General features: G+C 50.3%; 1 protein-coding gene across 12 annotated transcripts in view; it reads right to left on the reverse strand.

Moving 5' to 3' along the window:
- TEAD4 (TEA domain transcription factor 4) overlaps positions 1-23,347 on the reverse strand; it is a 67,258-nt gene that overhangs the window by 26,967 nt on the left and 16,944 nt on the right. For 11 of the 12 annotated variants that reach the window (XM_064591694.1, XM_054507233.2, XM_054507232.2 and 8 more), the window contains 3 exons: positions 13,862-14,116; positions 897-961; positions 389-451 (listed from right to left, as the gene is read on the reverse strand). In XM_064591694.1, coding sequence (XP_064447764.1) covers positions 389-451; positions 897-961; positions 13,862-14,116 — 383 coding nt within the window. The remainder of the gene's footprint in view (positions 1-388; positions 452-896; positions 962-13,861; positions 14,117-23,347) is intronic. The other variant, XM_064591692.1, reaches the window with a different exon arrangement.

Here is a 23,347-nt window from a genome sequence, read left to right on the forward strand (position 1 = left end):
CACCCCCACAGCAGTGCCTCCTAAGCCTGACCACCCCGCAGGCTCAGGGGATGGCACGGAGGGGCCAGGGCCTCCAGGAGGTCCTCAAGGAATGGGGTGTGGAGGGCAATCCCGCTGTGACCTGGGGATGCTGTAGAGCCTGGTGGTCATAAACACACATACACACACACACACACACACACAGCTCTGACATCAACTGTCATTCCCTGTGCAGACAAGGAGTAGTTACAGGCTGAATCCCAGGAAGCATGCTGGCTCTGCACATGAACAGCCAGCCCCTGAACCCAAAGGGAATACTTTTCCTGCTGGAAAAAGAGCCCTAACTTCTAGGAAGCTGGCCCCACCTGTGCCCTAGGTCCTCCCTCCCACTGCTGCTGGTTTACCTTACCTTTAGCTTGGCCTGGATCTCGCGGGCTTTTCGACGAGCCAGCACCTGGATGTGGCTGGAGACCTGTAGCAGGAAGAGAAGGCTCCTGTCCCTACCTCCCAGGAGCCCTGTGCTCCCCGTGCTGGCTCCTCGACCCTCAGCCCTCCACCATCCTCAAACCACATCTGAGTGAATGAGTGAATGAAAGGGGCAGTCAATGATGGGCCTTCAGTCCTGCCACATCCAGCTAATCCAGAGTCTGGCAATAAATCAAAGTACAACGCCAGTCCTGCACTCTCTGTTCTTCTGGTGTCCTGGACATGGGAGGGGAAGGATTTCCTCCCAGCTGATGGCAGCAGGGACTGCAGGGAAACTGAACGGTCTGTGGCACACCAAAAAGAGATAACCCCTCTGAACCAGCCCCACCGAGAACCCACCCTCAGTCCTGCAGAGGGCCTGGCCCACCACGGGAGCAGACTGGGACTGGGGTACCTGCCCCTAGGACCCACGCTCATCTCCCAGGGCCCACCTGCTTCCTGGTGCGGGTCTTCCCTGTCCGGAGCTTGATGTAGCGGGCAATCAGCTCATTCCGACCTACAGAGACACCAACATGCTCTCAGCAGGAGAAGGACAAAGGCAGAAACACAGGAGGATCTGGGGATCCCTTCCCTCATCCTCTGCCCACCTTGAGTGGGGACTTGGGGTGAGGATTCTGCAGGTGCCCTCCTTGGATCCCAGGAATCTCCCAGCAGCAAGAGGAAGCTGAGGACTTGCTGGGGGAGTGGTAACCTGAGAGCAAGGAGGGGGCAGGGCTGCAGGCCCCATACAAACTCGGGGAGCTCCCTTCTCCCACACTGGCCACCTCCTCCCCCTACTCCACAGCAGCCTGACAGCTGCCAATCTGTCCTGCCTCCTCCTGGGGCCTTCTGCACACTTGGGAGGCTGCAGGGCAGTGCCTGGGCCTTGACACTCCCCCATGCAGCACCCCCCGCCACTGCCCACAGCTTCTACCACCTCCATAAATGAGCAGGACCTTACAAGATGTCTTGCCTTGTCTCCTGACGGGAGACCAAAGCGCTGAGACACTGAGCGTCCCCAGGGAGGAGGCCCGAGGCCCTGAACTCAGATAAAGAAAACCTGGGCAGACCACACCTCCAGCTGCATGGCTCTGACCAGACCAGTCAATAGGTAACACCGCGTGTGCGCCATGGGCCCAGTCCCCTAGAGGCTGAGGCTGTGTCTGAGGGATCCTGGAAAACTGTAAGGAGCCACCCACGACCTCTACCATTGTAAATGCAATTATGAAAGGAGGTTCTGTTTTCAAAGAAACCACCACCTAGCTGAGGAGAGACGTGTGTCCATGCCGTAACCCCAATGCGGGCCATGGACAGGGAGCACAGTGTGCTCAGAGCACAGGGGTCAGCTCAGGCTGGGTGGTCAGGTGAGCCTTCCGCGGGACCTTGACCACTGGGTAGGATTAGACTATAAAGAAGGGCATTGGGCTGGGGAGAGGGAGAGCAAGGGGGCTTGAGGGGGAGCTGTCACCCCCCTGGGCCAGCTCTGAGGCCAGCGGGCTCAGACGCCAGCCCCGCCCGATCCTGCCAGCCTTGCTGAGCCTGGAGGGCTGTGGCTGAGTAAGGAGGCTGCTGGTGCAGGGGGGTGGGGCCGAGACGAGGGGGCTGTCCGCCACCCCGCTGTAACCGGAGAGCACAGCCAAGTCCAAGCTGGCCCCCCAGATGACCTTTCCCCACTGCCAAAGCTGAATTAAGAGGCCACCCTCGGGAGGTCTCGTCTGCCAGAAAGACTAGCTGGCCTGGGAGCGCTGGATGGTCTGTGTCAGGGGAAGGAGGGAGGGCGGGAGGATCAGACCCTGAGGCTATCACCTGTGGGCTGGTCTGCACCTAAAACAGGAATCCAGTGACATGTCTCTTCTCAAAGCTCTCCACGGAGAGGTATTCCACAGGCTCCTCTAAACGAACGTCTAAAGATGGTTCAACAGTCCCGTGCATGTCTAACCAGAGACACTCACGCTGCAGCTAGGAAACGCTATGATCGCTGGCCGGAGTCTAAGTCATCACCAGTGGTGACCGTAAGCGGGTCCCAGAACTGGGAGTTGGGGAGCCAGGTGTAGCCCAGCACCTCCACAAACAAGGTATGGGATCTTGGCAAGTCCCATTCCTCTATGGACCTTCACCCAGACTGCACTTCTTAAACCAGGCCCTTTTAAGGTTCTTCCTCCAAATTACTCCAATCAAATGTTTAGAGACTTAGGAAACAGACCTCAGTGAGAGCTCTCGGTGGCTCAGTTTCCTTTGCTGTAAAAAGAACAGGCCCGTGTGAGTTGTCTAGTTCAGGGCCCAGCCTGGGAGCGAGAAGAGCAAGGGAGGAGAGAGGGTTCCTGAGACCAGGAGGTTGATCACAGAGCTGGATGGCACGCTCACCCAAAGAAGGGTGAGCGGCCAAGTACTGGGGCTGCTGCTGGGAAAGGCAGGGGAATCGACGGTTTATCTTATTGGCAAGGCTCTGATCAGCAGTAGGCTATTAGTAGTTAATTTTTTTTTTAAGATTTTATTTATTTATTTGACATAGCGAGAGAGAGCACAAACAGGAAGAGCAGCAGAGGGAGAAGCAGGCTCCCTGCCGAGCAAGGAGCCCGATGCGGGACTATATATCCCAGGACCCTGGGATCGTGACCTGAGCCGAAGGCAGATGCTTAACCGACTGAGCCACTCAGGCATCCCAGTAAAGTTTTAGGGGAGTCAAGTTATATGTGGACTGTCCACTGTGTCTGTGGCGGGGTGGGGGGGTAGAGGTTGGCACCTCTAACACCCACATTATTCAAAGGTCAAATGTATATGCAGAATCTAGCCACTTCTCACCACCTCACCCTCCATGGTCCAAGCTCCCATCCTCTCTGGCCTCAACTATGACAATAACCTTCGACCTGGATCCCCTGCTCTCAGCCTATTCTTAACACAGCAACCACAGCAATCACAGCAATCCTGTGGCTCAAACAGCCTCCCATGGCTTCCCATCTCACTCAGACTGCAAGTGTTCAAGCCCCTACAATGGCCTGGAAGCCCCCACAGGGCCTGTTCACTCCATCCCCAGCCCAGCCCCTCTCTGACCTTACAGCATCTCCCACTGGGTCTCCTGGCTGTTCCTGAGACGTGTCTGGCCCACTCCCACCTGAGGGCCTTTGTGTGCCGTGTTCTCAGCCCAGCCACGCATGGCCCACTCCCTCACCTTCCCACCTTCTTTGCTCAGGTGCCACTGTCTAAGAGACAGCTTCCCCACCTCCACCCACCCACCTTAAACAGCCTACTGTCCTTGCTGTTCTCCCCAGCATCTTCGGACACACCATGTGACCTGCTTACTCACTCAGAGCACTGTCTCCCCCCACCCCCACTCCCAGCAGAAGGAAAGCTCCTGAGAACAGGGATGTCTGTCTGTCTATTCACTTGTTCACACCCAACACCTAGAACACTGCTTACTGTTTTCTGTAGTAGGCTCCCAATAAATACTTGTTAAATGATAAGGCAATGGTGAGAAAACGCTGACCACATGTCCCACAAGGCGTTTTAGCCTACTACAGGTAAGGTACACATTAAATAAAAGCAAATCACCTTTTACTTCTGATTAGTCCAACACAGCAGTTTAAGTGCTTTCTTATCCTGGCCTCATTTAAGCCTCCATATGCAGGAGCAAATCCAGATTTTTGTGGAGCCTAAAGCATCTAAAACTTGGGAGGCTCTCTTTGAGAAAAAGAATTTAAAATATAAATACAAAATTAGGTAAAGATCATTTTGGGTTAAGATGGACATGTTCACTCTCTTGATGTGTAGTAACTGGCTTCATAGGTATGCTTACATCCCGTCAAAACTTAACCAAATTGTCTACTTCAAATATGTATAGTTCACTGTATGGCTATTATACTCCCATAAAATTGCTTTACAAATTTAAATTACAAATAAAAGGATTAGGGACTTGAAGGGGGACACGCAAGTGATGGTCCTGAAGCGTGACCCTCACTAACTCCCCAGCAAACCTCCCTCCCACCTATAGAAAGGTGGGCAATCGCACGTAGTACCAGATGGGGACACTGAAGGCAGAAAACCTCACCCGGATCACCCACCCGCAGATCTAACAGTGACTGCCTGGACCTGAACACTGGCTCAGCCACCGCCAGCAGCGCAGGGAGTGCCCGGCACCCCGAAGATGCTCTCTATCCCTGGGCAGGCCTCCCGGCCCCGTGCACAGTGGCCCCTCCTCCGCGTTACAGGACGAGCAGCAGCTAGTGGGCCCCATGCCCGCCAGGGGCTGAGACCCTTACTCCAGACATCAGGACAGAACAGGGGAATCGACGGTTTATCTTATTGGCAAGGCTCTGATCAGCAGTAGGCTATTAGTAGTTAATTTTTTTTTTAAGATTTTATTTATTTATTTGACATAGCGAGAGAGAGCACAAAGAGAGAGAGCCAGGAGCCCTGGGTCTTGAAGACAGAGCCCCCTCCTGGTCCCACAACGACCTCTGCCCTCTACTACAGGGTTCGGGAGCTCTGCCACCACACAGGCCATGCTGGGGGCCGCAGGAGCCAAATCCAAAGGGTCTAGGCTGGCGAGGCTGTCCGTATTTTTCCAAGTTATGCATCTTGCCCTCCCTTTGTCTGGAGCAGCATTCCCCTTCCCCTTACCAGCTCATCTCAGGCCATTATTCCACCCAGCCTTGTTCTGCTCATCAGAGGTGATGCCAGGAGCTGAGAACTCCCCCTGGGCAGGAGTAAAGTGCTGGGTCTCTGGGGGTGTGCGGAGCCAAGAGGGGCCGACCAGCTTCCTTCCTGCCACCGGGGTGCTTCAGAGGTCACCCCGGCCAGCGGGCATCGAGTCCCGGCTTCACACTTACGTGGGGGGCCGCGACAGTGTCTCTCGCTCTCGTAGCCAGACCGGCAGTCGTGAACATGTACTGTGCAAATACAGACTGTGCGCTGGGGAAGCCGGATCTGTGCTCTCCTTTTCAATCCTCACGGCCGCTCTTCGCAGCTGCTACTATCGTCACGTTCTACACACAGGGAAATCGAGGCCCACAGAGGTTTGGAAAGCAGTTCAGGGTCACAGACCAGCAAGTGGTCGAGACCGAAACCCATCCAATCTGGTTCCAGAGCCTGTCTCTTCAGAATCACACAGTATGACTTCTATTTAACGTGGGAGTGAGGGCCATCTCCAGAAGCAAGGGCCGGACCGGGTCGCCCCCAAGGTCTTATGTAGCCCAGGGAAGAAGTAACTGTGGCCCAGAGAGGGGAAATGATTTATTCAAAGTCACACGGTTTCTTAGTGTCCCAGGTGCCATGAGAACATACGCTTCTAAGGCTTCACGACTATCCCACAACGGCTGCCCTCCCTCGGCTGGGCTGGGAGCTGCCTCTGCAAGACAGCACGGGGCTCCTCCCTCTGGCTCGATCCCCCCATTCTCCGGGTCTCTGCATGAAGCAAAGCCCTTGGCTATGTCTGACTGCCCCTCGCCCTGACCCAGGTCCTGGAGGAAAAGCCAACTATTTGGACCCAAGAGCCTGCCCACTGTTTTCACTCTCTCATGGACTGTGGCTCCCCCAGCTGATAGAAGCCAACATGCCATGCATGATGTAGATATCAGGAGACCACAGAGTCAAAGGGAGACGCGGAGAGTAGTAGGGAGCATGTGCTCAGAGGCTGAGCCCTGAAACCACACTGCAGGCCAAGAGAGCAAGGGCAGTAAGAAATGAGTAGAAAATCCAGATGAGATAGTGGGAGGGAAAGAGACCCACATCCTTGTCCCAGCTCTGCCACGTGCTGCTCAAAGCCAGGCCTGTCTTCTCCCCTCCAGTGCAGAGACCACATGCTGGGCTAGTGGGAGGCCAGCCTGGACCTCGGCAGGGCCAGTTGGGCAGCTGGGCATTACAGTGTGACAGGTGGCCTTGGCCAACCCCAGAGAGGGCCTGGGTGGGGCTGGAAAAGACACCCCCGCCAGACTATGGCCCATCTGTCAGGGGACATGTGTCCAACAGCCCCAGCTTCCGCCCACGGCCCCACTCCACCATGGGAAGCAAGGGCAGCCGATAGACAAAGGGGAGCCTTGGCCTAACCACAGGCTGAGGGTGAAGCCTCCCCGATGCAGGGCCCACACGGTCACCACCATTTCCTCCTAACCCCACACTCGGCTTCACACATACCTACCAGCCACCCCCCGCTTCTTGTTGGCCACACGCTACTGCTGACATCGTTATCCCATCTGCACAAGCCTGTCTGCGACAGGCCATTTCTGCATCTCATTCCATCTGTATTGCCTCCCCTCTCTGCACCAGCCCTCCCCAGGGCCATAAGTATACTAAATGGCATCAAGGAAGTAAAGCACCTACCACCTGGCAGAAGGTCAGCAAAGTCTGCTGCTACTGCTATGTTCATAAGGCCATGTTATAATGAAGGCTATTAGTTTTGAAAAGTAAAAAAAAGCTGAGAACCTGTGGGCAGAGCCCCACCCCCGCCCCCCAAGAGGAGACGGACCTGCACGTGCTGGGTTTTGGCTCACCAGAGGCCTCTCAGGGGAGTGAGCCCTTCTGACTAGCTTTCCAGTTCACCCTGGCAGGTTGAGACCCTGGGGAGTAAGTCAGCCGTCCTCCACAACCAGTCCTAATCCCGATGGCCTGGGGGCCTCTCTGTCCAGGGACCAGCTAAAGCTATAAACATCTGCAGCAGGAGGAAGAGGCTATTTGTGGACAAGAAACTTCTGCCTGCAGCCTGAGAAGGCAGTGATTGGGCCTGACATCTGAGCTAGAACCACCATTGTCCCTGCAGGGCTCTGAGGCTTCTGGTAAAATCCGACCCCGCCTTCAAGGCCACCACCCCAAGGAGCGGTCCCTGATCCCCACCCAAGTGGGTGTGCCCACTCCCACCTCCAAATCCTGGTGCACAGGGATCTGTGCCTTTCTCGAAGTCTTTGGCTAAAAGTCACTGGAGGGGCACCTGGGTGGCTCAGTCGTTAAGCTTCTGCCTTCGGCTCAGGTCATGATCCCAGGGTCCTGGGATCGAGCCCCGCATCGGGCTCCCTGCTCCGCGGGAAGCCTGCTTCTCCCTCTCCCACTCCCCCTGCTTGTGTTCCCTCTCTCGCTGTGTCTCTCTCTGTCAAATAAATAAAATCTTTAATAAATAAATAAATAAATAAATAAATACATAAATAAATAAATACATAAATACATAAATAAAAGTCACTGGAGCTCCTATCTTCCTCTCTCACTAAAATTGGAGCTCTTGAGGACAGAGGACATGTCCCATTCGGCTCCACATCCCACTGCTGCTCACTGAGCACCTCCATGTGCTCTCATCCCTGTGGCAACACTGAAAGGTGAGGTCTTCTTTCCAAGAGCACATGGAAAAGATGTTCAACGTTACTAATCATTAGGGAAATGCAAATCAGAACCACAAGATACCACTTCACACCCACAAGGATAACTATTCAAAAAAAACACACACACACACAAAATAACAAGTGTTGGCAAAGACGTGAAGACACTGGAACCGTTGTGCATTGTTGGTAGAACATAAAATGGAACAGCCCCTGGAAGACGGTTTGACGCTTCCTCAAAAAGTTAAGCACAGTTACCCTATGATCCAGTAATTCCATCTCTAGGTATATACCCAAAAGAATTGAAAGGAGAGACTCAGACACCTGTCCACCCATGTTCATAGCAGCACCAGTCACAGCAGGGGAGAGGGGGAAACAACCAAGTGTTCACCAAGACCTAAATGGATACATAAAATGTGGTGTATCTGTGCAAAGGGATAGTATTCAGCTATAAAAAGTAACAGAGCCCTCACACAGGCCACAACATGGGTGAACCTTGAGGACCTTGTGCTAAGACAAATACTGTATGACTGCTTCTACCTCCATGAGGTGCCAAGAATAGGCAAATTCGTACAGACAGAACACAGAAGAGAGCTTCCCAGGGGCTGGGGGACAGGGGAGTGGATGGGGAGTCAGTGTTTAATGGCTACAGAGTTTCAGTTTGGGATGGATGAGAATGTTCTGGAGATGGATGGTAGTGATGGCAGTGCCACAAGATGAATGAATTTAATGCCACTGAACTGCAACTTCAAAGGGTTAAAATGGTAAACTGTATGTGATGTCTACCTTCCCACAATAAAATAAATAAATGAATGTAACCAAAACCAAACAAAGGTGGCATTATTATCATTGCTCCCCAGTTCTTCAAATGAGGAACTGAAGCTGAGAAAGGTTAGACCACCAGCCCAAGGCCACACCAGCCCATAGCACAGAGCAAGTTTGAACTGAGGGTCACATCGTCAGGCCTCCAGAAGTATGAAGTCAGTGTTGTAAGCCAGACGGGGGACATGGCAGGATCCAGAAACCACAGGGCGACAGAGCAAAGGGCAGTGGAGGATCCAAGGAACATGGCAGAGGCAGGGAGCAGAAGCTTAGATGAGGCTGCTGGCTGCTGTCCCATCATCTCAGTGACCTGGGCCCAGTCCCCACTCTGCCTCTCCTGAGCTGCGTGACTCATCCAAAACAGGGTCCCTTCAGCTCTGACAGTCGTCATCACAGCACCTGCCCAGATCGCCCACCAAAACCACCACAGAGAGTCCCACCTCTAGGCCAGTGCTCACTCTCTTCCCCTTCCCTGAGCACCTCCCTCCTCTACCCTGCTCACGCTCCACTTCCTTCCAGAAAACTTCCAAGATAACCTAGCCCTCTGGGTGACACTATATAACATAAGTCATGAGTTTACTTTCTAAAGTTGTTTCTTCTGTCCCTCTGCTGCCCCGTGAAGTCGTGGAGAACAGAAGCCACAGCCCTCAGCCCCAGCCTGGCTCAGGACAGTGAGACCTTGCTTGCTTAAGAGCTGCCGGATTGCTAGTGGGAACGAGAAGCCTGGGTCACAAGGCACCCAGGGAGACAACAGAGGAAGCAAGGAGAGGAGAAGCAGAGAGAGGGGAGAGAGACCAGGAGAGCTGGGAGATTCAAGAGCGTGGCAGGCAGGAAAGAATGGATGCACAGGAAGACAGAGCCAGCTAGCCCTCTTGCAGACAGAACAGAGAAGGCAAGACGGAGCTGTGAGGGGAGGGAAAGACAGAGTGTGCGGGCAGATGGGGGTGAGAAGTTGCCCCACGCTCACCTCCCCACCACCTGCCCACAGGGCCAGCGGCCAGGCTGGCCAAAGGAGGTCAGAGTGACCAGTGTGGCAGTGCCAGGGCGAGGGTCACAGAGTGACAGGGCAAAAAAATGAAGGCAGCTGTGAGCAGAAGCCAGCTAGCAGCCCCGGCCCCGGGAGCCCGTCCACAAGTGTGGGAGGCTCAGCTCAGAAATAACAGGCGCTAATCTGCCCTGCCCTGTAGCTCGGCATGTTATCTTCATGTCTGCCTGGCCCTCCTCACAGTGCCCCACTCTGGCAGCGCTGGGGCCAGAGCTGGGAGCGGGCCGAATCTCTCTCCTCAAGAGTCTCTAGGTCTAGACTCCCCCTCCTCGGGGCACCCTAGAGCAGCCTGCTCTTCTCCCTGTCTGAGGCCTCTTCTTGCCTGCTTGTTCTCAGCTCCCGCCCTGTGTCTCACTGGGCTGGCCCACCTGGAAAACAACCGATGGCCTCTGACCGCGGGAAGTGGGGTGTGCGCAGACCGGGCTCTCAGGGGCCCAGGATGGGGCCGGGGCACTGGAGGATGGCAAGAGTGAGTCCCCCAAGGGAAGATGAGAAGATGGAGGAGAGGAGCCGGAGCGAGACGAGGTCTGAGTCAGCTTGGCAGCTTGTCCCTCTTCTTCCACCTCCCAGGGTCCCATCCCACACACGGGGCTGAGCTCAGAGATATATATACCTCCCAGCTGGACGGCAGCCCCTGCCGAGGGCCCCTTCACCAACTCCGTGAGCGGTCCTGCCCTGGCTCAGCCCCCACGCCTGGTAAGAAGAGATGGGGATAAGCCAGCGTCTGGACCCCAGCAGGATCTGTACTCACGGAGGACAGGTGCTGTGGGGGCCGGGTGAGTCATCAGACACTGGGGAGCAGCCTCCAGTGCCCCTGCCCTGTGCCTGACCCACCTGGAGCCCGGGCCAAGCAGGAGACGGGGGCAGGGAGCAGAGGTGCAGGCGGGGCAGCAGGCTTCACAAAGGCCATTCAGGGTGATGAGGGAGCACTGTGCTTGGGGGCAGGGGAACTGCTTCTAGCCTTCGCTCTCCCACTTACTACCTGAGAGACTCTGGGAGAAACTCTTGGCTTCTCTGAGCTTCTATCTCTGCATCTGCAACCAGCGGTTACAATTCCTCCCTCCTCCCTTGAAAAGATCCAAGAAATAAAGATGTCAGAGGCCACTGACCGCTCCTGTCTTCCTCAGCATAATTAAGAGGCTCCTGGCCCCGGCCCCCTCCCCTCTTTTCCTCCCAGGTCCACCCCTGATGTCAGCATTGGTGGTTCAGTGGTAGAATTCTCGCCTGCCAGGTCCACCCCTGTGTGATCCCCCCACCCTTTACCCCTCCCTGTCTCTCTGCGCAGGAGGAGAGCCACAAACGGGACAACAACATGGCCAGGACAGTTTGCCAAACACCGTTTTCATCCTGCTTCCCCCCACCACTCAACAGCTCCCCTTGGGCCAAACAGAAGTTCACTCCAAGGCCTGCCAGAGGTCTGCAGGCTTGCACTGCCCAAACGGACTCAGTCACAATTGTCTGCTGACCGACAACAAAGTCTCTTCACCCAATTCCTTTACATGTGAAGTGGGGAGAGAAATATCTACCCATAACAACTACATAAAACTATGCAACCCCCACCAAATGTCTACCGCCAGGCGAATGGATAAACAAAATGTGGTCTAGCCATACCATGGAATGTTATTCAGGCTGCAAAAGGTAGTTCTGACTTGGGCTACAACATGGAGGACCCTTGAGGACATGATGCTAAGTGAACTAAGGCCGTCACAACAGGGCGGACAGTCTGATGTCACTTGTATGAGGTCCCTAGAGTAGTCACGTCCACAGAGACAGAAAGCAGAGTGGTGGTGGTCAGGGGCCAGGAGAAGGAGGCAACAGGAGTCAGTGCCGAGTGGGTATGGAGCCTCAGGAAGATGAAGAAGTTCTGGAGAAGGATGGTGCTGGTAGCTGCACCACAGCGTGAATAGTCCTTTATGCCCCCAAACTGTACACTTAAAAATGGTGAAAAGGGTAAATTTTATGTACTGTGTATTTTATCACACACTCACAAAAAGAGACATCTCAGCATTCAAAGTCCGGTCCACAGTGGCACTCCAATAAATGTCTGCTGATTCTGCCACGTTCTGCCATCTCCATGCCCCCCCCCCCCACCAGATACCTGCAGCACCCTCAGCTCTCTCCTGCTGAATGCCCCTTGGCCACATGTGTTTGCCAGAAAATTTGTTCCTTCAAGCACAAAGATATCCTGCCAAGTATCCTTCAGTATCCTGAAGACACATCATGGCTTCCCAACAAGAGACCTGGACAGCTCTCAAGGTTTGTCCTGCGCTCCCCACCCCTTCTCACCTTCACCCCTCAGCTCTGCATCAACACCCACCCCACTCTCCACCAAAGTAGTAGAAAGAACCAAAGATACCAGTTCTCCATTCCTCTCCAGCTCCATGGGAATAACCTATGTAAAGCACTTGATCCCACACCTGGTGCTCCATACATGTCAGCAGTCTCTTCCACGAAGCTTCCATAGGGGCCAGAAGTAAGAAGCAAACACCAGAGCAGGAAATGGTTAGGGCAAGAGCAGTATAGGGGGCCGACCCAGGGCACGGAGGCCCACAGAAATCAGAGAGACTCTGTGCGGACCCAGCAAAGCCACAGCCATGGGGCTGGTGAGGAGAGATGCACAGTTATAACTGGTGCCTGAGGATGAGACCCAGGGTCCAACTAGCACGGACCTTGCTCCCCCAACAAATAAAAGAACGAGAGGAATCACTGTGGCCTTGTAGGGAAGGCTACAGGTAAAGGATGAGTGCCAGGGGCTGTGAGAGCCCCGTGGGTCCCCAAGGTGGTAACAAATTGGACATGTGCTCCGTCTAGCTGAACTAAGTTGAAGAGTGTCCACCCAGAACCTCAGAATGTGTCCTTATTTGGAAATAGGACCTTTACAGTTGTACTAAGATGAGGTCACACTGGATTAGGTGTGACTACTATCCTTATAAGAACAGGAGAGGACACATAGGGAAGAAGGCCATGTGACAACAGAGTGACAGCAGAGTCACAGACTGGAGTGATGCAGCTACAAGCCAAGGAAGGCCCCGGCTTGCGAGCAACCACCAGAAGCTAAGAGAGAGACTGAAACAGATCCTCCCTCAGAGCCCCCAAAAGACACCAACCTTAAAGACACCTTGACTCCAGACTTCTCAGCTGTGAGAAAATACAGTGCTGCCGTGTGAAGCCACCCCTGGTGGTCATTTCCTACAGCAGCCCTCGGAGACGAACATGGCCAGCCCCCACGAGCCCCTCATACAGCGCCCTTTAGACAGCTGACAAGGTCTCTGTCTGGGGGAGCTGAGTGGGAACCAACGCTGCATGGAGGAGAGAGAACCCGAACGGAAACCCCTGGGGGTGGGCACATGGCCTGGAGCCATCTTGTTGGGAGCCAGGTCAGGGCCCTCTGTTGTCAGGAGCGCCCGCCAGTTACAGAAACCCTCCCGGTACCTGCCCAAGCCCGGTGTTTCAAGCTGGGCGGTCCCGGGAATGGAAGCCTGACCGGGGCTTTCCAATAGCTATTCAGTTTTTGGTTTTGTTCCACTTTTCCCACATACCCTCTCTTCCATCCAAAGGTCAGCACAGCCCCAGGCAGACAGCTTTGTTCTTCCCACATGGCTACTGGACAGAAAGTATCTCTGTATGTTCCCCCATTCTCAGCCACTCCCAAAGATCAAGCCTTTCCAGATGGCTCTGAGCTGGAGGGGACCTTTCCTGAGTGAAGGTCTACAGAACTCTGCTGGACTCTCTCCTGGGACACTCCACACCTGCCCTGTAGCACGTTCTACGTGTGTTCACCTCCCCTACCCCCACCATATTGTGAGCAGGGGCCAGAGCTTCCCCACCTAGGCCTGGCTCACGACTGAGTGTGTGCGCAAATGAGGGGAATGAGGCCAGTAACCACCTCCCTAACCTCCCTTCACAGCCAAGGGTGGGGAGCAGGGAACTGATGAGGCATTTGCCTGGAAGGCAGCTTATGGGACTCTCCCAGTCTGCTCTCGGAGGATGGGGGGTGTTCTTCCCTTTCCCAAGTCTTCTACTACCACAGCTTCTCACCCTCTCAAAGGCTTCTCCTCACATGCCTTCCCATCCCTTGGGAACTTAGGACAGAAGGAAGCAGCATCCACCCGATAAATGCCCCAGTGGTCATTCCCACTTCCATTACTTGGAGAACCCCAAGGGTGCTGTGCCCACCCCATGCCTGGGCCTTATTTCCAGAACTGAACCATGAGGGCAGGGGTCTGCCACCCCACCCCAACAGGCTCCTTACCGTACATCTTGCCCTCGTCTGACAGGATGATCTTGCGCCGGCCACAAGGCGGGTAGATGGCCAGGGCCTCCTGGAAGCTCTGCTCAATGTCCGGACTCCACACACCCTCCGCGTCATTGTCAATGGGCTTGTCCAACGCCTGACTGCCCCCAGAGACGTTGCTCCCCTCAGGGGAGTTAGGAGGGCTCCACTCGTTGGAGGTAATGGTGCCGGCCTTGCCCTCCAAGGCTCCGCTTGGAGGAGCGCCCGTTGGACCTGTTTGGGCAGAAACCACAGCATTGGAGGAAGAACTATGTGGCCGTGGGCCAGGGCATCCCGGGGAATGCCAAGCCCTAGAATCAGTTGCTCTTCCTTGCTTGGCCATCCATAGCACAGGTGGTGTCAGGCCAGGGACCCAGAGGATAAAGAGTGACGTGAAAGGTCTGGGAGGATCAGGAGGCCTGGAATCTAGGGCAGGTCATTTCCCCTCTGTAGACCCCAGCTTCCCACCCTGTCAAATGAGCACAATGGCCTAGGCACTCTCTGAGCATAGCTCTAAGAATCCAAGACAGGGCTGAGAAGTAGGAGACAGGGACCAAGGACTAACAGATGTTCTGACATCAAATCAACAAGGGGCAAAAAGGATGTAAATTATTGTGCACTATTGGTAGAAATATAAAATAGTAACCACTACAGAAAACAGTCGGAAGGTTCCTCAAAGAATTAAACAGAAAACTACCATATGATCCAACAATTCCACTTCTGGGTATATATCCAAAAAATCTGAAAGCAGGGTCCTGAAGAGATATTTGTACACCCATGTTCATAGCAGCCTTATTAACAATAACCAAGAGGTGGAAGCAGACCAGGTGTCCATGGACAGATGAATGGATAAACCAAATGTGCTATATACACAAGAGGGAATATTATTCAGCCTTAAAAAAGAAGAACAGCCTTACAGTGTGGATGAACCTTGTGGACATTATGCTGAGTGAAAAAAGCCAACCACAGAAAGACAAATGCTGTATGATTCCACTTATAAGAGGTATCTAAAGTAGTCAAAATCATAGACAGAAAGTAAAATGCTGGTTCCCACGGGCTGGGGGGAGGAGGAAGTGGGGAGTTGTTGTTCAATCAGTATACAGTTTCAATTTTGCAAGATGAAAAATTTCTGGAGATCTGTTGCACAGCAACATGAATATAACTTTTAACACTACCAAACTAACATACTCAAAAATGGTTAAGATGATAAATCTTATGTTTTTTACTACAATTAAAATTTTATATTAAAAAAAAAGGGGGGGATACAAAATAAAACGCAGTTCATCATTCTCCTATTCCATCCTCAGCTTGGGCTCTTTTCAAAGGAAGATTTTGGCCCTGGAAGATTGTCACAGATCAGGGCTATAGCACGGTTGATTTGCTGGTGTCTCCACAAGCTGACAACACAACCCTGCCCTTTGCCACTAGCCCAAACACAGGGCTGGGAGTCTAAGTGCCTGCAGCTTGGCCAAGTTCCTTGGAACTTCTAGTCCCTCCTAGGTTGTACCCCCCCACCCCTCACTCAGCTCCTCCTTTTCCTTCACTGTGGACGTTGACCATACTCACCCTCGTACCCACCTCTTTGTGAGGAACTGTGGGATATGTGGGGCTTCATGTATGGAGAAGGAAAAGAAAGTGAGGAATGCTCTGGGAAAGTCTTAGAGCATCCTGGAGGTGAAAACTATTGCTATCTCTCTCTCTCTAAAATAAATAAAATCTTAAAAAAAAAACAACCTTTACCTTTAATGGCAGTAAAGTAGATGACTTGAAAATTCTCACTCTCTAAAAGAAATTTAGAAATGATAAATAAAATATAACAAATATAATACTTTTAAATGTACAGCTGTCTTCAGAAGAAACATCTAGAGGCCCAAAATGAAAGAACTCTAAGTTAAAGGAATAAGTAAATGAGCCATTACTACAATTGCCCTGGGAGGCAAGAGGGGAGAAGTTGATCTTAGTAATGAAGCCAATGAGTTTTAATGACCACTCAGATGACAGCTTAGACCTGACAGATACAGGGAGGTTGGAACTTGGAACCATACCTCAATCCTCAGATAAAAGAAAGAATACTAACAAAATATGACCAGGAAGATTATTTGTCTTGGCCTAAGTCCTAGGTAAAAAAGAAAGAAAAGAAAAGAAAAAGGAGAAGAGAACTGTCTTTCCTAAATATTTGTAACCAAAGGCCTGCCTTGACCTTAAGTGGATTTGAAATTTGAATTTTACATTACTCAGGAATTCACAGCCAATTCATAAAAATAAATAGTGGTCCATGGCTGAAAAATCTCTGAAAGACAGTCTTAACCCATATTGCAGAGAATTCCTAAAGATAAAGCCTTGCTAAAAAAAGATCTCAAAATCCAAAGTTGCAACATATAAGAAAGAGGAAACAATCTACGGTGATCAAGATTCAATAGGATTAGAGCCCCAAGAACTAGAGATAACTGAACTATCAGATAAAAACTATTACAGAATGGTATTTAAAATAATTATTAACTTAAACAAAGAATTGGAAACATGAGAAAGAATTAGACACTATCAAAAAACACAAAGCAGACTAGAAAAAGAACCAAACAGGACATTTAGAAATGAACATTTTAGTCACTGGAGTTAAAACCCAACGGTTTCACTGAGATTAATAGCATATTAGACACAGCTAAAGAAAGAATTAACAACCTGGAGGACAGATCTGAAGATATTACTCAGAAATGTATTTTTTTTTAAATGACAAAGAGCAAGGAGAACAAAATAAGGCAGTTCAACATACCTCCAATTAGCATTCCTGAAGGACAGAATACAGAAAATGAAGTAGAACAACATTTGAAAAGATAATGGCAAGGAAATTTTCCAGAAATAATGAAATACATGAATCCCCCAATTAAGGAACCATACTGAATCCTAACGAGGAAAAATTCAAATAAAATCAACACGCATTGTAAGGACATTGCAGAATACCAAAAACAAAGAATAGATCTTAAAAGCATCAAGAGTAAAAAAAAAAGACAAATTACCTACAAAGGAAGGACTATGACATTAACTATATATACGGACAGTGGACTTCTAACAGTAGCACTAGAAGACCCAAGGTTACGTCTCCAAACTGTTGAGAGAAAAATAACTGTTAACCTAAAATTAAAAGCCCAACCAAAATATCACTCAAGAGTGAACATTAAATAAAGGCATTTTCAGATGAAGATGGAGAGAATTTACCACTAACACACCCTCACTAAAAAAGAAAAAAAAAAAAAAAAACAGGACAGGAGGGATTTTTGTAAAAGGAACTTCTAGGAATAGAAGGCATTACACACGTGAAGAGAGGTGAACAACGTGGTGATAAAAATAAAAGTGAATCTAAACAATATTAACTCTATAAAAACAATAACAGCAATGATCATGACTAAGTCTGGTCATGCAATACCCACTCATGCATGCATGCACATGCAAGGAAAACCATGTTTCTGAACTATAATATCGGAAGATGCATTTGGTGAAACTCAAGACCCAGTCACAACAAAAATGCTTAGCAAACTCTAAAAAACAAACTTTCTTAATGTGACAGAAGATATCTTCCCAAACCCACTGTGATGTTATGATTTATAAGAAATGTGTATTTGGTCTTTGCCCTGGTTTCTAGCACAGAGCTCCTAAAACCCTTGGAATTGCCAAGTGATGAGAGCGATAAAGGTGTCTTATGTGAATGTGGTGACTTTTGGAATACAGCTAAGGATGAGGGCTGGTGGCCAGGAGAACCAACCATGTAATTAGAGGGTTGGAACCTTCACTCCCACCCCACCTGCTCCCCTCCCAAAAAATCCAGGGAAGGGAGAAGGACTAGAGGTTAAATTAATTGCCAATAGCCAGTGATTTAATCAATTGTGCCTATGTAATGAAGCCTCCATAAAAACTCAAAAGGAGAGGGTTCAGAGAGCTGGTGAGCCGGTGAACACATGGAGATTTGGAATGACTGGTACATACTTGCTGAGGTCACAGAAGTTCCACGCCCTTCCCCCAACCCTGCCCTATGCATCTCTTCCATCTGGCTATTTCTGAGTTATATCTTTTCATAATCAACCAGTAATCTAGTAAGTAAAGTGTTTCTCTGAATTCTATGAGCCACTCTAGCAAATCAATTGAACCCAAGGAGAGATCATTGGAACCTCCAATCTTGCCACTGGTGTCTGGGGTTGGCGGACAGTCTTGTAGGACTAAGCCCTTAACCTGTGGGATATGACTACCTCCAGGTAGACACTCTCAGAAGTGAACTGAATTGTAGGACACCGGGCTGGTCCTGGAGACTCATTGGTTGGTGTGAGAACATCCTTCACCCCACACCCCAACCCCACTCTCACACCCACGTTGGAATTGGTGACCAGAACTTTCACCTGCACAGCTCTTACTGATTAAACACTAGAAGCATTACCTTTAAAGTCAGAAATAAGATAAAGAATGCCCACTTTCAACATTTATACTCACACTGTAAAGTCTGGTTCTGCCAAGAACTTAACTAACACAGTCCTAGCCAACACAGTAGGATAAGAAAAAGATGTGAAGAATGGAAGAAAAGAAGTAAACTGTCATTGTAAGGAATTATGATAGAAGACTGAAAGGATTTGACAAATTACAATTACATTCTCTTATACCAGAAATAAGGTATCAGACAATACAATTTTCTAAAATATTGCATTTAGAAACCAAAGTCATAATTTACCTGTTGATTAACAATAAATGAGGCCTTTACAAAGAAAACTGTTAACTGTTTTGAAAGACATAAAATAGGGCGCCTGGGTGGCTCAGTTGGTTAAACGACTGCCTTCGGCTCAGGTCATGATCCTGGAGTCCCGGGATCGAGTCCCGCATCGGGCTCCCTGCTCAGCAGGGGGTCTGCTTCTCCCTCTGCCCTCTTCCCTCTCGTGCTCTCTCTCTCTCAAATAAATAAATAAAATCTTAAAAAAAAAAAAAAAGACATAAAATATCTAAATAAAAGGAGAGGAAACTGTGTTCATGGGTGGGAAAATATCATAAAGATGTTGAATCTCTACCAAAAAATCATAAATTCAATGAAATTATGATTAAAAATCCCACAAGGTCTTCCACAGAACTTAACAAGCTGGTTTTCAAAATATGAGGAAGAACAAAGACCATTCTCAAGTTGTCTTAATTCATTGTCTTCACTCTTCCTTTCTTCTCTTTGGCCTTCTCTAAGTGTTTTCTTCAGGGCTCTGTCCTGACCTCTCCTTTTAAACCCCCATACATAACTCCTGGGGGATCCCCACCCATGGCTTACACTCCCACTGCATATTTTTGATTCCCAAATCTGTATGTCCTTCCTGAGTTTAGCTACATATGGCAACTGCGTACCAGGCAGCTCCAATCAGACTTCTCCAAAGCTCCTCAAATTCAGCATGTCCAAAATCAAATTTTCAGCTGGCCACTGAGTCCTGAAATGACACCACCAACCGCCCAGAGGCCAGGAACCTAAGAGTATATTCTGACTTTTCCCTCGTATCTTCCCTAAATAACTAACAACCACATCCTATCTCCTGAAAGTCTCCTTGAAACCACACCTCCTTCTAGCTCAGAGCCCTAATCCAAGCTTCTGCTAGTGCTCACCCGGGTGACTGTACCAACCCCATGTAGACTGCATGGTCTTTCAGCAGCCACAATGAGTTTTCTGCAATATAAATGTGATCCTGTGATTCCTCTACTTAAAATCTTTCAATGGCTTTCCCATGACCTTAGATAAAATGACGTGCCCCATAATAGGATTTTATAAGGCCCTTCATCAGCTGATTCCTGCTCTCCTGCCATACCTTCCATGCATCTGCACCATCCTTTACACCCCCTTCTTTGTACTCCCAACCCCCAAACTCCATTATCCAAATGATACCTCCGACATGCTAAGCTCATTCTCCACACCTGGAAGTGCAGCCTACAGCCTTCCTCCCCATCCTTTCACCTAACTCCTACTCATCTTTAAGGTCCAGCCAAAATTCACTTTCTCTGGGAGGATGACCCAGACCTCAAGTCTGGATTAGGCACCCTCCTCTGTCCTCCTACAGATCCCCATGCTTTCCATATCTGAGCCCCCAGCCCCCAGGAATGATTGACATCCTTCACCGTACCTCAGATTCCATGAGGGTGGGGATAGCTGTCTTTCTCTACTAAGTCCTTAGCACCCTACACAATGCTGGGGAACAAGAGAATGAACAAATGAGTGGATATTTGCTAAGTGTCCTTTGTGAAATAATGATTTCTCTATGGGGAGAATGAACTGTTCCATGTTTAGTGTCAGGAAACCAAAGAAAATATCAGTAAATGTCTGGACTTTGGCACACCAGAGAGAGAGTTTGAGTTTTGGGAGGTTTGTAACATAAAAGTGTGATGTCTGGGAGTCAAGAGACCGGTTCTGGTTCCAGTGTCACAAGCAATCCTGACCATGGTCAAATTCGTCCATTTCTTAGATTGGGATCTAAGATCCTTTCTGTCCTACAGTGTCTGTGGCTCACACTCCCTGCCCAGACCCTCCACTTCCTCTGGAAGCTCTCCTAAGTAGCCTTTAGACATACCACACAGACTTTCACCTGGGGCTTTGTTCAAAGAAGGCTGGAGAACTGATCTGCCATGGAGAGATGTCCCATATGCTGATCAACAAGATCAGATGTTAACTAGTACAGGGCCTAACACACAGTCAGTGCTCAGTAAGAGCTATATTAATTGTCACCATCATTGTCTATAAATAACGCCTCACGTGGAAGGTCTAAAGTTCTAAATGGATCTAATAGGCACATGTATCTTAAGCCTTAATGCCTAATATTGATTAATGTTAACTAATTAATAACATTAATACTTAAGGTCTTGTATGTCCTGGCTTTAGCCTAGATTCTGAGACCTGGCACTAAACACAGATGAATACTCCAAGCCAGGCAGAGGGTGATATGGAGGCCAGAAAGGAGGGAAGGAAAGGAGGGAGGCCCAATGTCCCTGATACTATATGAACCCTTCTGAGGACTAGAGTCTCTGGGCCCTTCCTTCACCCGAGCTGAGCTAGATTGGCTGGTTGAAGTAAGCACCTTCGGTCCCTGTAGAAGTCACACCCAGGGCAACCCAGCAGAACACCAGACCTGGGGAGAACCAGAGATTCATGTCAGATGCTGGCCCACGAGTGAGGTCTCTGAGGACCTGTACTTCGTGTTCCCAAGACTGGGTCCATCCCAGGAGCAGCAGGAGATCACACAAGGCCCCAGGCCTCAGGATTTGCTACTGAAGTGGGGTTGCTCCCAGCCCTGAGTGGCCCTGCTGCCCCCAGGCCATAGCTCTCAGTGGCTGGCCTCTCCCAGCCTTACCGCCCACAGCCCCAGGCCTGGCAGCTGCCTCCCCTCACTAGGCAAACCTCCCACACAGCCTAGGCCCTGCAGCTAGCAGAACGGAGGGTAAGCCAACACCAGCCCAGAGAAAGATGCGCACTCCTCCTACTTCCCCAAACCCTCCACGCTGACCCCCGTGGGCCTGCCAGGACGAGAGCGGGAGGGGAAGACAGATGGCCCAGTTATGCCTGGGCCATGTGCCATGAACAGAGGAATAAAAATAATCCTTGGCTTGGTTTCCAGGGCCTGGCTTGGAGGCCTCTGGTTCTGCCCCCAGCCCCACCCAAAAGCCCACCAGATGGCCCACCCAATGCAAACTCCAGGCTCAAACAACACTCAGCTCCACCCTAGGGTCCACAGATGCCAGTTACTCAGGAATTTTCAGGAGAATTAGAACTTATAAGCATTTATTAAGATTTTTTTAATAATGAGAATAAACTCCTCAAAAACACTTCCAGGACAGGAAGGGAATCATGATCCTCAGGTATAAATTGAAGAAACCAAGGTTCAGGGAGGGCAAATAACTTGCCCTGAGAAAGTGGCAGAACCAGACCTCATCCCCTCTAATCCCATCCCCTACCTGGTCTAGAGTTGCATCCTCAGGATTTCCATCTCCTGCTCCCAAAGCCCACCACTTCTGGACCCTTCCATGGCCATCAGTGATCACTAAGCTCCACCCTTCTCCTGCTGGCTGGTAGAATCCCCAAGATGCAACTCAACACAGGATAGTGCCTGGTCTGTGTTCACCTGTTTCCCCCACTGGATTGTGAGCTACCTGAGCAAACGATTATTTCTTAGCACCTGCCCCAACTCTCCTGGCTCAGTATCGGGAATTTAGACAGATGTCATCCTACTTTACATAGTATCAATTATCCCACTGATTCCCTTTCCTCCATCAAGAACAAATCTACCACTCATTTCCTTTTATCACAAAATCTTTTAACTTGTTGAGGGTCAACACATGTTATAACTTCCTCCCTGTGCTCCTGACCCCAAATCAGATGGACTGAAACTCAGAAAGTTTGTAAGACCCACCTGTTGTCATCCAGCGTTAGGGAGAGACAATTCAGAAGGGGCCTGAGCCCCCCCCCACCTCCTCTCCCGGCTCAGATTCCAAGAGCTCTGGGATCCAGGCTAAAGGTTCCAACTATATCAGGCTCCTCATAACCTGTGGGCCCTGACATGACCTGTGATGCCTCAGCATCTGATGCTTCTTCCCTGGGGCCCTTGGAAAGAACAACCACCTTCATCCCAATGACTCCTTAACTGAGAAGCTGGGAGGAAAGAAAAAAACAGGATTTCCTTCCAGGGGACCCATTCTAATCTTCCACTGTATTTTGAGTCTCAGAGGTATAAAGAACAGGAGTCCTTCTTCAGGCTGGTGGCCTTATCTGCAAGGCTTGGTTACCAAGGCCAGTGGAGTTATGTCTCTGCACCCCAGGTGCTTTGCCCAATCCAACATAGTTGTGGTTACAAGAGCATCTACGTTGGATGGAATGTGGCTCTCCCATATCAATACATTTTTGAGTGGAGATGAAAATGGCCCCTCCCATCATTACCTTGGTCCTTCCCACTGGACTAGACTCTGGAGCCTGGGCCCAACCATCAAGTGCCAAAAGGTGCTGTACACACTGAAGCACAAGTACAAGATATAGACCTCTGTGCAAACTCCCTGATTTGGGGGGCTGGGATATGTCTCTAAGCCTTCACTGTCCTGACCCCATTTCTTAATAAAAACAGGAGGGGAAATCAGGAACAGCAGACCCCAAACTCATTCCCACTCTTCCCTTCAGCCCCCTTGGTTTCCTCAGCAGCCCCTGGACCCCGAGTTCACTCACACTGTTTTCCTGCTTAGGGTGGACCTCCTTCTTTCCTGACACCAGTGCATTAACAAACATCTGCTGAGGGTGGGAGAAGTAGGGGGAGGTCTTTCAACCATAAGCTGAGTAAGGCCTGAGGATCTGATGTGTAACACGGGGACTATAGCTGGTAACACTGTACTGTGTAACTGAAAGTTGCTGAGAGTAGAACTTAAATGTTCTCACCAAAAAGAAAGATGTGAAATGGCAGACGTGTTCATTAACTAGATGGGGGGATC

The sequence above is a fragment of the Mirounga angustirostris genome, unplaced genomic scaffold (genome assembly GCF_029215605.1).
Source record: "Mirounga angustirostris isolate CCGP_5_RB_7025 unplaced genomic scaffold, mMirAng1.0.hap1 SCAF_5, whole genome shotgun sequence".
Classification (NCBI taxonomy): Eukaryota; Metazoa; Chordata; class Mammalia; order Carnivora; family Phocidae; genus Mirounga; species Mirounga angustirostris.